Source organism: Lithobates pipiens, unplaced genomic scaffold (assembly GCF_037356315.1).
Source record: "Lithobates pipiens isolate NorthernLeopardFrog02 unplaced genomic scaffold, aLitPip1_a1.2 Scaffold_27, whole genome shotgun sequence".
Taxonomy (NCBI): Eukaryota; Metazoa; Chordata; class Amphibia; order Anura; family Ranidae; genus Lithobates; species Lithobates pipiens.
Genome location: NW_027507788.1, coordinates 28,769,317 through 28,783,602, shown reverse-complemented (window position 1 = coordinate 28,783,602; position 14,286 = coordinate 28,769,317). Strand labels below are relative to the sequence as shown.

General features: G+C 45.5%; 1 protein-coding gene across 2 annotated transcripts in view; it reads left to right on the top strand.

Moving 5' to 3' along the window:
• LOC143933701 (basal cell adhesion molecule-like) overlaps window positions 1-14,286 on the top strand; it is a 97,100-nt gene that overhangs the window by 68,402 nt on the left and 14,412 nt on the right. Inside the window, exons 4-6 of one of the 2 annotated variants that reach the window (XM_077456690.1) lie at window positions 6,397-6,539; window positions 8,156-8,327; window positions 11,530-11,671. In XM_077456690.1, the coding sequence (XP_077312816.1) occupies window positions 6,397-6,539; window positions 8,156-8,327; window positions 11,530-11,671 (457 nt within the window). Of the gene's footprint in view, window positions 1-6,396; window positions 6,540-8,155; window positions 8,328-11,511; window positions 11,672-14,286 lie in introns of both variants that reach the window. The other variant, XM_077456689.1, reaches the window with a different exon arrangement.

Genomic DNA, 14,286 nt, shown 5'->3' with positions numbered 1-14,286 from the left:
GCACGCACCTTCTGCAATTTCCCACTTTGGCTCAAGCCTGTTGCTCCTGCCCTACCCCTACCACCCCTGCGGAAGGGCCTGCCTCTTCCTCTGCCTGTCATTTTTTAAATGACCCTGTGACAAAACTCTCAGTCCCTATACTGATAAAGGACTGCTGCAGAATAGGGCAGCAGTCAGCAGTAGTGCACCTCAACCCTATATATTGTGGACCTATACCAGTCCTTAAGGATTAGCAGACTGTACCTCACTCAACCCTATATACTCTAGTACGCTATACCTTACCAGTCCTTAGAAGGACCTTTGTGCAACTAGTAGGTTGTGATTAGCAGACTGTACCTCAGTCCCTATACTCATAAAGGACTACTGCAGCAGAAGGGCAGCAGTCAAGTATAATATTCTTTCTATATTTGGAAGAAAGAATATTATACGTGTACAAGCCTATTACCATACCACTCCTGAAAAGAACCTTAGTAACAACTACTGATTAAACTGACCCTCACTGCCTCACACACAGCTTCCTGTCTGTCCCTATTTAAACTGACAAAACACAGGCTGCTGCAACAATAACTTGAATAGCACTCAAAACTATATCCTGTACTACTTTACCATACCAGTCCTGAAAAGGACTTTTGTGGACCTAATAGTAACAGCTAATGATTAAACTGACTGTCCCTGCTGCACACAGCGTCCTGTCCCTCTCTCTACACTGACAAAAGACAGGCTGCTGCAACAATGACTTGAATAGCAGTGCCTCAAACCTATATCCTGAACTACACCTAACACCTATACCATACCAGTCCTTAAAAGAACTTTTGTGGAGCTAATAGCTAGCGATTTGGGTCACTGCAGTCTCTCCCTGCTCCACACAGCAACCTCTCCCTATAGTGACATACGAAAGAATGTAAAATGGCCGCCGGATCGGGTCTATTTATAAGTTAGGGGGAATGTCCAAGTGTCCATGTGCTGTAATGTCTCAATTGGCTGTCCTGTACCACATGATGGATGTGTCATCATAGGTCAAAGTTCTTTTACACAGTAAACACGTAAGTCCGCCGGGCGAACAGCGGCAATAGTCCGCCAATTGGGCGGACCGCGAACAGCCAAAATTCGCTGCGAACCGACTGCCGGGCGAACCGTTCAGCCATCCCTACTCCTGTGTAAGCGGCTCCACAGCCGCAACTGACATATGTGAGCCAGTCACAATCTGCTTTCATGCGAATTGGATGCGACGGGAAACCCACATATAATTTGCATAGGTGTGAACCCAGCCTAAAGGTGAAGAAACCCTTTAATAAAATCAAAACGAGTCTGGCCACCATTAGACCTTACAGCGAATGTCCAAACAAGACCTTTTTTTCCCATATAAATGCAGGTTTGTGTGAATGAGGTAGGGTTGCCACCTGTCCAGGATTCACCCGGACAGTTTGGGTTTGGAATCGCGCATCTGGGTTTCAGACTGCCTGAAACCCAAACACATTATTTAGACTGGACTATGGCTTCCCAGCAGGGTTGCTGGCTCCAGTTGTCTAAGCTGAGAGTGTCTGTTTCACTCTTTTACACTGCCCAAAGCCAACACTAACAATCCCCCCCAAACACACACAGACAGGAGAGGAGAGCGGGCGCGATCTGCACCCTCCCCCCCACCCTACCCCTCTGTGTCTGCCCACACTCCAATCCCTGGCACTGTGCCTCAGAAAAGGAATGTGGGGGCCGGAAATTTGAAGTCCAGCAGCCTCAGATTCATCTGGATGAGAGGTGTAAGCACCGCCAAGGGGTAAATGAGCTTACCATCCCTCCCTGTCTGTAACTGAAGTCTCCCCCTTCTCTCTCCTGCCTCTGAGTGAGTACGCTAAGGTAAATCTGGGTTTTCATAGCACCCCTTACATCAGAGGCCACAGTGTTTCCCCTTACATCAGAGTCTTCTCCATACATCAGAGTGCTCAGTGTCCCCCCTTAAATCAGGGTTCCCAGAGGATCCCTTATGTCAGAGTCCCCAGAGATCTCCCTTACATCAGTGTCTGCAGAGTCCTCCCTTACAGTGAAAGGGAACTCGGATGTAAAAGGGCAACCCTGTGGATTCAGATGTAAAAGGGGAACTCTGTGGACTCTGATGTAAAGGGGGACTCTTGTTATTAACTTCATATGATTAGAAATGTTATTTAATAGCAAAATATATTTATAGTTTATACTATAAAAAATAAATAAATTGTTGTGCGCCGCTAAAGTGTTTGTGTTTGACTTGAAGAAAAGGTGGAAACTCTAGAATGAGGCCTGAGGCCTGTTTAGGCCTTGAAGGGCCTGTGTTATAAAATCACAGCGCCGATATTTCTTTGACAGAAACCGTCAATTTTCAGAGGCCGAAAAACTCTTCTTTTAGGGACTAATGTTAGTCTTGGAACATTTGTCAAAAAAAGTAAAGCGATTTTGGGCTTAGGATTGTTGCTTTTGTTTGAAATCTTTGGTTTCTGTTCTTTATAATGCCAGGAGTGATGGATGTGCCGCGATGGCCCAGATATACAGCGAACCCCAGCGACCTCTATCAGGAGGGGGATAGTGTCCTTATAGCGTATCTAGCCGTCGAAAGTGCTTAGCGGGGGGACGCGGCGCCCTCAGAACACCTCACAGGGCCGTACATCGCAGGCCGCATCTTTCATGTAAAGGGCACAGGGAGGCCCCGGGAACGTGATGAACACAACAATACAACAAATGAAAGCAGCGGGAGACAGAGAAAAATATCACGGGGCGATCGCAAAATGTCACTAAGCCCCACAAAGAGCCACAGGAAATACATCAAATATTGAGATGGAGCCGCGTGTATAATGAGCGTCTGAGCGGGGCCGACGCTCTGATCGCGTCTCCAGAAACACGCTCGCCCGGGAGGGATCAGTCACAGAGTGACAGGATGATGAGCGGATCGAACGCATACCAAAAAAGCAATTAGCTGAGTGGATTCTGTTTATTTTCTGCTATAAAATGTCGCCTGTCAGAGTGTCTGGCGGAAGAAATGTGGGTTGCCCCTAGCAACTCATCAACTCCATGGCGGTCGGGGACGACAAGTTTTTTTTTTTTTGTTTTTTGTTTGTTTTTTCTTCCCCTTGGCCATCGGGGAAACATTGGGACGGGCTGTTATGATTTATTTCACTTATTGATTTAACGCTTTCCGCCTCAGCCATTTGCGGAGAGTGCTGAACTGCTGTTCCTGCAAAAGAGCTTGCAATCTACTTTTATTACCACAGTAGGAAATGAAAAAAGAAATTTCAAGTTCTTAAAAGTGTGAGAACAAAATCGTGGGCAAACCAAATGTTTATACCAGGGATATGCAATTAGCGGACCTCCAGCTGTTGCAGAACTACAAGTCCCATCAGGCATAGCAAGACTCTGACAGCCACAAGCATGACACCCAGAGGCAGAGGCATGATGGGACTTGTAGTTTTGCAACAGCTGGAGGTCTGCTAAATGCATATCCCTGGTCTGTACCATCCCTAGAGGGATCTGCCTTATGCCGTGTACACACAGACTGACTTTTCGGTAGAAAAAGTCCTACGGAATCTTTTCATCGGATATTCCGATCGTGTGTGGGCTTCATCTGACTTTTTTTTTTTTTTTCTCACACACCCCAGGAGTCTTCATGGCCATTTTTCTTTTCATCTGGAGGAGGGGCTTTTTCAGTTAAAGCGTAGATCCACCCTAAAATAAAAAATTTCATTAATATTCACAAAAAAATATATAAAAAAATGTTTTTTTACTTACCAGAAACCCCTGTTGCTAGGCAGTCTTCCTAATCTGCCTCTTCCTATTCCGCAGCGCTGTTCCTTCACTTCCTCCTCTTCGGTAAGCTGCCCTGTTGTCTTCTGGGACCCAGTGTGTGTGTGTGTCCCAGAACACAACAGGGCCATTCACAAAGCGCTGCTCGAAACGGGCAGTGAAGCCCCAAGGCTCCACTGCCTGTTTCCCTTCGTTAAGATGGCGGCACCCGATCCGATGGACAGATTGGCCCCTGGGTGCCGACATCCCGGGCTCCCTGGACAGGAAAGTGTCCTTATTAAAAGTCAGCAGCGACAGTGTTTGTAGCTGCTGGCTTTAAAAAAAAAAAAAATTGCGGCTGGAACACCGCTTTAAGGACACCATCCTGCCTGTGTTGCTTCACATATGGCGACCTGCTGGACAGCGCTTGCTCGCCGCTGCCATATGCTTTCCAACACTGGCAATCTGCACTTGCGCAGAATTTTGTGGCCACACCTTTGAGTCCAGGTTCAAGCCCCACCATCCAAGTGGACATAGAGTTTGATTATAATTATGCCCAGCAAAGCGAGGCTGTGCCTGAAGCATGGCGAGCGAAGCGAGCCCACGTGGGGCCCTGTGTTGGAATGCATATGGCGGCGGCGCGCATGTGCACTCCAGCGGATAGCAAATTGTGATGGGTAGCCGAATATGACGTGACACCCTGCATGCCTGAGCTAAGGGCAAATGGATTCCAGGAAGTAAATGCTACGTAGATCATCTGCCCTTCAAGATGGCCGCTGCTAGAAATGTTAGGGTGTTTCTCAACAAAATAAAGCATGGATGGGGGAGTTTGGTTTGAATATTAAATAGATTTAAATAGCATTTTCAGTTTTGCCGTGCTCAGATACAGTTTAGGTCTGCTTTATTGGATTTCATGACTGAAAATGCCAAAAAAGCCAACATTTTTTATTTAGTTTTGGTTAGCATTTGGAACAGTTAGAATCAAAAAAGTGAGTACACCCCTCATATTTTTGTAAATATTTTATTCTATCTTTTCATGTGACAACACTGAAGAAATAACACTTTGCTACAATGTAAAGTAGTGAGTGTACAGCTTGTATAACAGTGTAAATTTTCTGTCCCCTCAAAATAACTCAACACACAGCCATTAATGTCTAAACCGCTGGCAACAAAAGTGAGTACACCCCTAAGTGAAAATGTTCACATTGGGCCCAAAGTGTCAATATTTTGTGTGGCCACCATTATTTTCCAGCACTGCCTTAACTCTCTTGGGCATGGAGGTCACCTGAGCTTCACAGGTTGCCACTGGAGTCCTCATCCATGATGACATCACAGAGCTGGTGGATGTTAGAGACCTTGCACTCCTCCATCTTCCATTTCAGGATGCCCCACAAACGCCCAATAGAGTTTAGGTCTGGAGACATGCTTGGCCAGTCCATCACCTTTACCCTCAGCTTCTTTAGCAAGGAAGTGGTTTTCTTGGAGGTGTCTTTGGAGTTGTTATCATGTTGGAATACTGCCCTGCGGCCCAGTCTCTGAAGGGAGGGGGTCATGCTCTGCTTCAGTATGTCACAATACATGTTGGCAGAACTGTAGCTCCCCAGTGCCAGCAGCACTCATGCAGCCCCAGACCATGACACTCCCACCACCATGCTTGACTGTAGGCAAGACACACTTGTCTTTGTTCTCCTCACCTGGTTTCCACGACACACGCTTGACATCATCTGAACCAAATAAGTTTATCTTGGTCTCATCAGAACAGAGGGCATTGTTCCAGTAATCCATGTCTTTAGTCTTCTTGTCTTCAGCAAACTGTGGGCTTTCTTGTGCATCATCTTTAGAAGAGGCTTCCTTCAGGGAGGACAGCCATGTAGACCAATTTGATGCAGTGTGCGGCGTATGGTCTGAGCACTGACAGGCTGACTCCCCACCCCTTCAACCTCTGCAGCAATGCTGGCAGCACTCATACATCTATTTCCCAAAGACAACCTCTGGATATGACGCTGAGCACGTGCATTCAACTTCCTTGGTCGACCATGGCGACTCCTGTTCTAAGTGGAATCTTTCTTGTTAAACCGCTGTATGGTCTTGGTCACCGTGCTGCACCTCAGTTTCAGGGTCTTGGAAATCTTCTTATAGCCTAGGCCCTCTTTATGTAGAGCAACAATTCTTTTTTTCACATCCTCAGAGAGTTCTTTGCCATGAGGTGCCATGTTCAACTTCCAGTGACCAATATGTGAGAGCAATAACACCAAATTTAACACACCTGCTCCTCATTCACACCTTGAAGACATTGTAACACTAACGAGTCACATGACCCAGGGGAGGGAAAATGGCTAATTGGGCCCAATTTGGACATTGTCACTTAGGGGTGTACTCACTTTTGTTGCCAGGGGTTTAGACATTAACGGCTGAGTGTTCAGTTATTTTGAGGGGACAACAAATTTACATGGTCATACAAATTGTACACTCACTACTTTAGATTGTAGCAAAGTGTAATTTCTTCAGTGTTGTCACATGAAAAGATATAATAAAATATTGACAAAAATGTGAGGGGTGTACTCACTTTTGTGAGATACCGTATGTGTCGGATTGTCGATTATTGCTTTGTTGTCTTGTCTTACATTTATTTGTTTTATTTCCGATCTACAGATCTGCAGGACATCTACTTCCAGAAGATGCACTCCTGGTACACCAGTATGTCTGAAGTCTTGTATGCAGAAGAGGGCTCTACGGTGGAGGTGAAGTGTGCCGCAGCTTCCTCCCGCCAGCCATTCTATGAGTGGAGCCAGGAGGTGAGTGAGAAGAATTGAGACAGGCCTCTAAATAGGAGTAAGAATGAGCATCACCCATGGAAGCCAGACAGGTTTTCGTTTATCGGGCCATTACGATAAGTCAAAGATGATGTTTCTGGTTGTCAACTGCTCTTCTACTTGCGTATAAATAGAAAGGAAGAGCCGTAGATATTTTTTCAGAGAGGACTCTGTTTGTCCTGGTACCCGCAGATGTTCTACTACATCTACTATTATGTTGGACAAGGTGGCTTAACAACAGGGAAAGAAGATGCACCAAATGAAATTGGACTCATGGCCCACCGAGAGTCAAACTATGATCCTTAATGCTTGTTTTTTGCCCCTTGAACAGGAGGCTTAATTCCTAGTGTGTTTATTTAAGAGCTCTTCCAGCACTGTTGGCATGGCCACAAGTATATGGACCCCCCTCCAAATAATTGAGTTCAGGTGTTTCCAGTGAAGGGAAGTGTTAGTGCTACACCATACACAGACATTTTAGACAATTGTGCTCTTCCAACCTTGTACCAGTTTGGTGAAGGCCCATCTCTGTTCCACCATGTCTTCACTCCAGTACCAGTTTGGTGAAGGCCCATCTCTGTTCCACCATGGCTTCACCCCAGTACCAGTTTGGTGAAGGCCCATCTCTGTTTCACCATGTCTTCACTCCAGTACCAGTTTGGTGAAGGCCCATCTCTGTTCCACCATGTCTTCACTCCAGTACCAGTTTGGTGAAGGCCCATCTCTGTTCCACCATGGCTTCACCCCAGTACCAGTTTGGTGAAGGCCCATCTCTGTTCCACCATGTCTTCACCCCAGTACCAGTTTGGTGAAGGCCCATCTCTGTTCCACCATGGCTTCACCCCAGTACCAGTTTGGTGAATGCCTTTTTCTGTTCCACCATGACTTTACTCTTCTACCAGTTCGGAGAAGGTCCTTCACTGTTCCACCATGTCTTTAACCCAGTGCACAAAGCCAGCTCCATATAGACATGGTTTGATGAGTTTGATTTGAAGGAGCAGGAGTTTCTTGCACAAAGCCCTGACCTCAACCCTACTGAACACCTTGGAGATGAATTGGAAGGTTGATTGTGAACAGGCCTAAGGCTGGCCATACACCATGTGAATTTTAGCCAGTTCCCAAGGTAGCGCCCAAAATTCGCTCAGTGAGTGGCCCTGCCACCCCCACTCTAGAAACTTTTTGAAATTTTTTTTTAATCATTCGACGGAAGCTGAATGGAAAATTTTCAACCAAACAGCAGCTGCATCCAATCAGATGTAGTGGCTGTTTGGGTAGTTTGACAGCCGCCAGCTGAGACCGAATGAAAAAAACTATCAGTATATGGCCAACTTAAGGTGATTGGTCAGCGCCATACCTGAAATTTAGCTTTGATTACCTGTTGTAGCCAAGACCTAGGAATGTGCAACTTTGTACACTGTCAAAATGGCAAATTCGTCATAGGGTTAGTTAGAGTTCTAGTCAAAGAGACGCACACTGAGCTGCTAAATTTGGTCTGGGCATATAAATTTCAGTTACCTATGGTCACAAAAGGGTTACCTGGAGTATACTTATAATGGTCTTGTGCAGCTGTATAATATCTTTTTTTTTTTTTTTCCTTGTAGGACAGTGATTGGATTTTACCCTCTGACACTCTCACCATCAAAAATGTTGATGAAGGCTCTGAAGGAACATATGTGTGCCAGGCTCGTCATCCAGATATGTACAGTCTGGTCAAGACAAGATCCTTTGAGCTCCGTGTTACTCCCAGGGATCCTGATATGCTCAAGATTGTAGGTGAGCAATACAACTTTCTATTGGGCTATTGACCAGTGCCATACAGCCCAGGCTCACATCAGTGCATGTACAGCATACAATCCCCCATGTACTTTTGTTCTGAACAGAGCTTGTCATGAGTGCACAACACATAGCTATGATAGTAACATTAAAGAAGTCTAGGTATGGATATTTTTACATATTTACATTGACCTAACTTGTACCAATGATATTATGCTTATACCGGACCTGTGGGATCATTATAGAACTTTCTCAACCAGGATTCCATGGAACCCTAGGGTTCCTCCAGATGCTGCTAGGGGTTTCCTTGAGCAATGAGTAATTTCTGTCTCTTTAGATTAGTGACCACTGACACCAATGATCTTTTTTAGCTTTCTGTATGGGGAAAGTGGAAGGGGGTTCTTCCGATGATCACAAATGTAAGAAACATTCTTCCAAGTAATCATCACACTAATGTACCATGAGCTGTAGATATAGTTATTAGCAGGGGTTCCCTGAGACTGGAAAGCTGTTTTATAGATTCTTCTGTATTAAGGTTTATAGAGTTTGGTTGAGGAGCTCAAAATCCCCATAGTAGACACCACTACAACACCGATCTCTGCTAGCTTCCCGATCTGCCATTGGACATTAACGCTATTCAGAGAATGCCTTGCATTTTCTCAATGAATCAAAAGCATTCTCTGATTGGACAAGGCAGAGAGCATGATGTTGCAACCCACCTCTCTACCTGGTCCAATTAGAGAACGCTTTGTATTCATTGAAACAATGCAAAACAATCTCTGAATGGCTACCATGTCGAGCAGCTGTCTTCTTTTGTTCGCTATGTGGCAGACAGCGGTGCAGCATGGGCCCTAGAAGCTAGTGGAGATCAAAGGAGTTTCAGGGTCTACTACAGGAGTTTTTACCTTCTAGGGCAGGGGTAGGGAACCTATGGCTCTCGAAGCCAGATGTGGCTCTTTTGATGGCTGCATCTGGCTCTCACCTCTCAATCCGCAGATTGCGTGGTGTGCCAATGCATGGGTTGAGCCCATAGGAAAGGCTGCAGCTTTGGCCTAGCTCCGGAGCTGCGGCCATCTTGGTACACCCGGCGGCAGCCTAGGTGAGTGGCGCGTTGACGTCATCATCACCCGCCTCAACTGCTCGTGGATCTGCCTGCCTGTGTAGTGGTAAGCAAGCAGACAATCGTAGGGGACATGTGGATATTACAGTGGGGGAGATGACGTGGATATTACAGTTATAACTGAAATTAGTCGATTAATCGATTAAAAAAAATAATTAGTTTTAAACATATTGCATGGCTCTCGCGGAATTACATTTTAAAATATGTGGCATTTATGGCTCTCTCAGCCAAAAAGGTTCCCTACCCCTGTTCTAGGGCAACCTTCTTAAGCCTTTTCAACACAGAGGAACCCTTGAAATAACTTTCTGGTCTCAGGGAACCCCTGCATATCTACAACTCATGATACAGTGTGATGGTCAGTGGGAAGGATGCTCTTTATACTTTACCCTCTTACAGATAGCTAAAAAGGTCAGTGGTGTCAGTCGGAACTTATCTGAGAAACAGGAATTGCTCATTGCTTAAGGAACCCCTAGCAACCTCTGGAGGAACTCTAGTTGAGAAACCCTGTTCTAGAGGGATCCCACAGGTATCATTTATGCAAAGTTACATTCGTCCACTGCAACAATGTAAAAATATCCATACCTGGAATTCTTCTTTAAAGCACCTTCATACCTTATTCCCTCATAGCTGTGTGTAACCATGAAGGGTTATACAATCCAACATCTGGGTTCCCAGTTCCATCTATGATATGTGCAGGAGCTTCTCATGAACTCTGATGGCACCTGAATGCCCAACCACATGACATGGCCATTACATAGGCAGACTTATTCTCGCCACTGGATTACCCATTAAATTATTTGTAAACCCAACTATGATCTTCTCTTATTTGCTTCCTTTTGGTCTGTTAAAAATACCATTGACAGTGTTTTCTTATATCTGTTCAAGAGCATATAATGACACAAGCTCCTTTTAGTCCATTAATGCAGAATGAAACTTTTCAGGTCCCCCAGGGGCTTGTGTCGTAATGTCCTCTTGAACAGATATAAGAAAACATTGTTAATGGTATTTTTTTTATAGACCAAAAAGAAGAAAATAAGAGAAGATCATTGTTGGGTTTACAGACAATTTAAAGAGGAAGTAAACCCTGATGAGTTTACTTCCTCTTTCATTCCCTGCAAAGGTAAAGCATAATGGACTACTATGCATCGCATAGTAGTCCATTATGTGTCACTTACCTGACACAGGAGCCAGCGATGTCACCGCTGTCCCCTGTAGTCCGGCGCATCCATCTTCTCGGTGGGTCTCGCTGCTCCGCCGTTGTCATTCGGCGAAGCCGCGATGACATCACTCCCGCGCATGCGCACGGGAGCCGACACGCACGGCATATCGCCGTTGACGGCGGCGTTCTCAGTGCGCCTGCGCGCCGCTGTCTACGGTGCCTGTCTTTCGGTAAATATCTCCTAAACCGTATAGGTTTAGGAGATATTTCTCGGACCAACAGGTAAGCCTTAATCTAGGCTTACCTGTAGGTCAAAGTGTGTTGTAAGGGTTTACAACCACTTTAATGGGTAATCCAACAGTGAGAATAATTCTGCCTATGTAATGGCCATGGCATGTGGTTGGGCACTCAGGTGCCATCAGAGTTCATGAGAAGCTCCTGCATATATCATAGGTGAAACTGAAAACCAAGATGCTACCACACTCGATGAAAGATGCCCAGAGCTGCTGACACATACTATAGCCTCAGAGGTTGTAGGGGACACTCAAGGCCTACCAACAGGCAAACCCACTCAAACCACAGCTTTTGGGTTGCATCCGTGGTGGATGGAAACATCTGAAAGTAGGTGAAGGCACCTCTTGAATTGTAGTCACTCTCCATGTCCCCAGAAATCCAATTTCCTACTTGTGTGGCCGGCTCACTGCTTTTATCTTTGTACGACACGGACAGTGATTGTGTGATCACAGCAGGCAGAGCCTCCCACCTAGCGCTCTCACTTGCAAGTGAGGTTGGCTGGAATTCATGCAATGTTTATAAATGACTTAATTTTATTTATTTTTTTTCTCAACAAAGGTTTTACTTGTACTTAATCGCCGCTGTGTCACTGCATGCTTATACCATATTAGATTGTTTTCCTTTTACAGACTTCAATACTGACCTGCAAGTGGGAGACATCCTCCTGTACATCGTTCTTCCTGTAGCAGTGCTTACCATCCTGCTGATCACTTTCCTTGTCATCATCCTCCGTCACCGCAAGCAGCAGATGAAGAAGCCACAGATCAGCCTGTGAGTGAGATTAAAGAGGCGTGGAAGAGTCTGGAGGGGGGCCTCTGTGTTTGCTTTCTCCAACCTCTGCCTTCTATCTGTTCAACTTTGTATTCATATTAAAGTAGACCTCTCACAAAGGTCTATGATGAGTTTGGATCTTTAGAAAAAATAGTGCTAGGGATAAAGAGCACCTGTCTTTTAACAATGACCATAATTCTGATTCATGGTGTAGTTAGTTTTCCCATTGATGAAGGCTACATATGATACGCACTCTATTCCTTAATGCTTGCCTGGTGATAGTAGCAGATTAGTCTATGGCAGGCATGTCCAAAGTCCAGCCCGCGGGCCAATCGTGGCCCGCGGTCCGGTTTTGAATGGCCCGCCTAGTTATCTAAACATATATATCTTTTGTGGCCCCCGACGATCTCCCAGCGCCGAGGCCACAAAAGATATATAGTCTCAGTCTGGCTGCCTCGGAGATGGGAGGCGGTACAAGCGCTGTGCACACAGGAGTATTTCCTGTTTACACGGCAGCCTCTGTAATAGGAAGTCCCGTCCCTGCCATTGGACGACTGTTCTGTCCATCAAAGGAGGCGGGACTTTGTCTTAAAGAGGCCGCTGTGTAAACAGGAGATTCTCCTGTTCTTTGGCGCTCGTCCTGCCCCCTCCATGTCCCCTCCAAGGCTGCACTGATGGCAATGGTGGCTACATTCCTGGCTAATAGTGAGTGAAATCCTGGCTAATGGTGGCTGCATTCCTGGCTAATGGTGAGTGAAATCCTGGCTAATTTTGGCTGCATTCCTGGCTAATGGTGACTGCATTCCTGGCTAATGGTGACTGCATTCCTGGCTAATGGTGACTGCATTCCTGGCTAATGGTGACTGCATTCCTGGCTAATGGTGACTGCATTCCTGGCTAATGGTGGCTGAATTCCTGGCTAATGGTGGCTGCATTCCTGGCTAATGGTGACTGCATTCCTGGCTAATGGTGGCTGAATTCCTGGCTAATGGTGGCTGCATTCCTGGCTAATAGTGAAATCCTGGCTAATGGTGGCTGCATTCCTGGCTAATGGTGGCTGCATTCCTGGCTAATGGTGGCTGCATTCCTGGCTAATGGTGGCTGCATTCCTGGCTAATGGTGGCTGCATTCCTGGCTAATAGTGAGTGAAATCCTGGCTAATGGTGGCTGCATTCCTGGCTAATGGTGGCTGCATTCCTGGCTAATGGTGGCTGCAATGGTGGCTGCATTCCTGGCAATGGTGGCTGCATTCCTGGCTAAAGGTGGCTGCATTCCTGGCAATGGTGGCTGCATTCCTGGCAATGGTGGCTGCATTCCTGGCTAATGGTGGCTGCATTCCTGGCTAATGGTGGCTGCATTCCTGGCAATGGTGAGTGAAATCCTGGCAATAGTGGGTGCATTCCTGGCAATTGTGGGGGCTGCATTCCCAGCAATGGTGGGCGCGCAGATGAGCACGGACCCTTATTTTGCTTCACATTTTTTTATTAAAAATTTTACGTTTTTTTCCTGAAACTTCCCTCTTAAAGTGAAGGTGCGTGCTATTCGCCAATAAATACGGTATATCCAAATAACGCGCCCGAGCTCATCTCTTCAACACACAGCCACAAAGGCAAGATAATTCTTATTGGGCCATGTATTAGTGTTCAAACGAACACACTTAGACTGAATTTTAAGGGTTCAAAGAATGTCAGGCAAAATGGTCGGCCCTCGCGTATGTTCACTTCATCAAATCTGGCCCTCTTTGAAAAAAGTTTGGACACCCCTGGTCTATGGAATGCAACATGAATTTCTTATAAAGCCCCCTAAAACTTCCATCTTTAAAGAAAATCTAAAAATTATTGGCAGGTTTTTTTGTTTTCTCCTTTTGACAAAGGCTAGGTATGGTACCCACTCTAATCCTTGCCTGCTTGCTTAGTAATCGTGGTGCATTCTATAGGCTAAATGGCTACTATCACTAGGCAAGCACTCAAGGACTAGAGTGGGTACTGAACTTGGCTTTCTTCAATGGGAGAAAACAAATCAACTTGCCATTTCACTTTAGGTTTGCTTTAAAAGAAAAAGGGATTTAGGGTGCTTTGGAAGGAAATTGTGGTGCATGCTATAGGCTAAATGGCTACTATTTCCTTCCAAAGCACCCTAAAACCTTTTATGTTATATTTATATTATTATATTATATTAAACAAAAAAAGTGGCATTTCATGTTAGGTTTGCTTTAAAAGAAAAAGGATTTAGGGTGCTTTGGAAGGAAATTGGGGTGCATTCTATAGGCTAAATGGCTGCTATCACCAGGCAAGCACTCAAGGACTAGAGTGGGTACTGAACTTGGCGTTCTTCAATGGGAGAAAACAAAACAACTTGGCATTTCACTTTAGGTTTGCTGTAAAGAAAAAGGTTTTGGGGTGCTTTCTAAGGAAATCGTGGTGCATTCTATAGGCTAAATGGCTACTATTTCCTTCCAAAGCACCTTAAAACCTTTTTCTTTACAGCAAACCTAAAGTGAAATGACAAATTGTTTTGTTTTCTCCCATTGAAGATCACCAAGTTCAGTACCCACTCTAGTCCTTGAGTGCTTGCCTGGTGATAGCAGCCATTTAGCCTATAGAATGCACCACAAT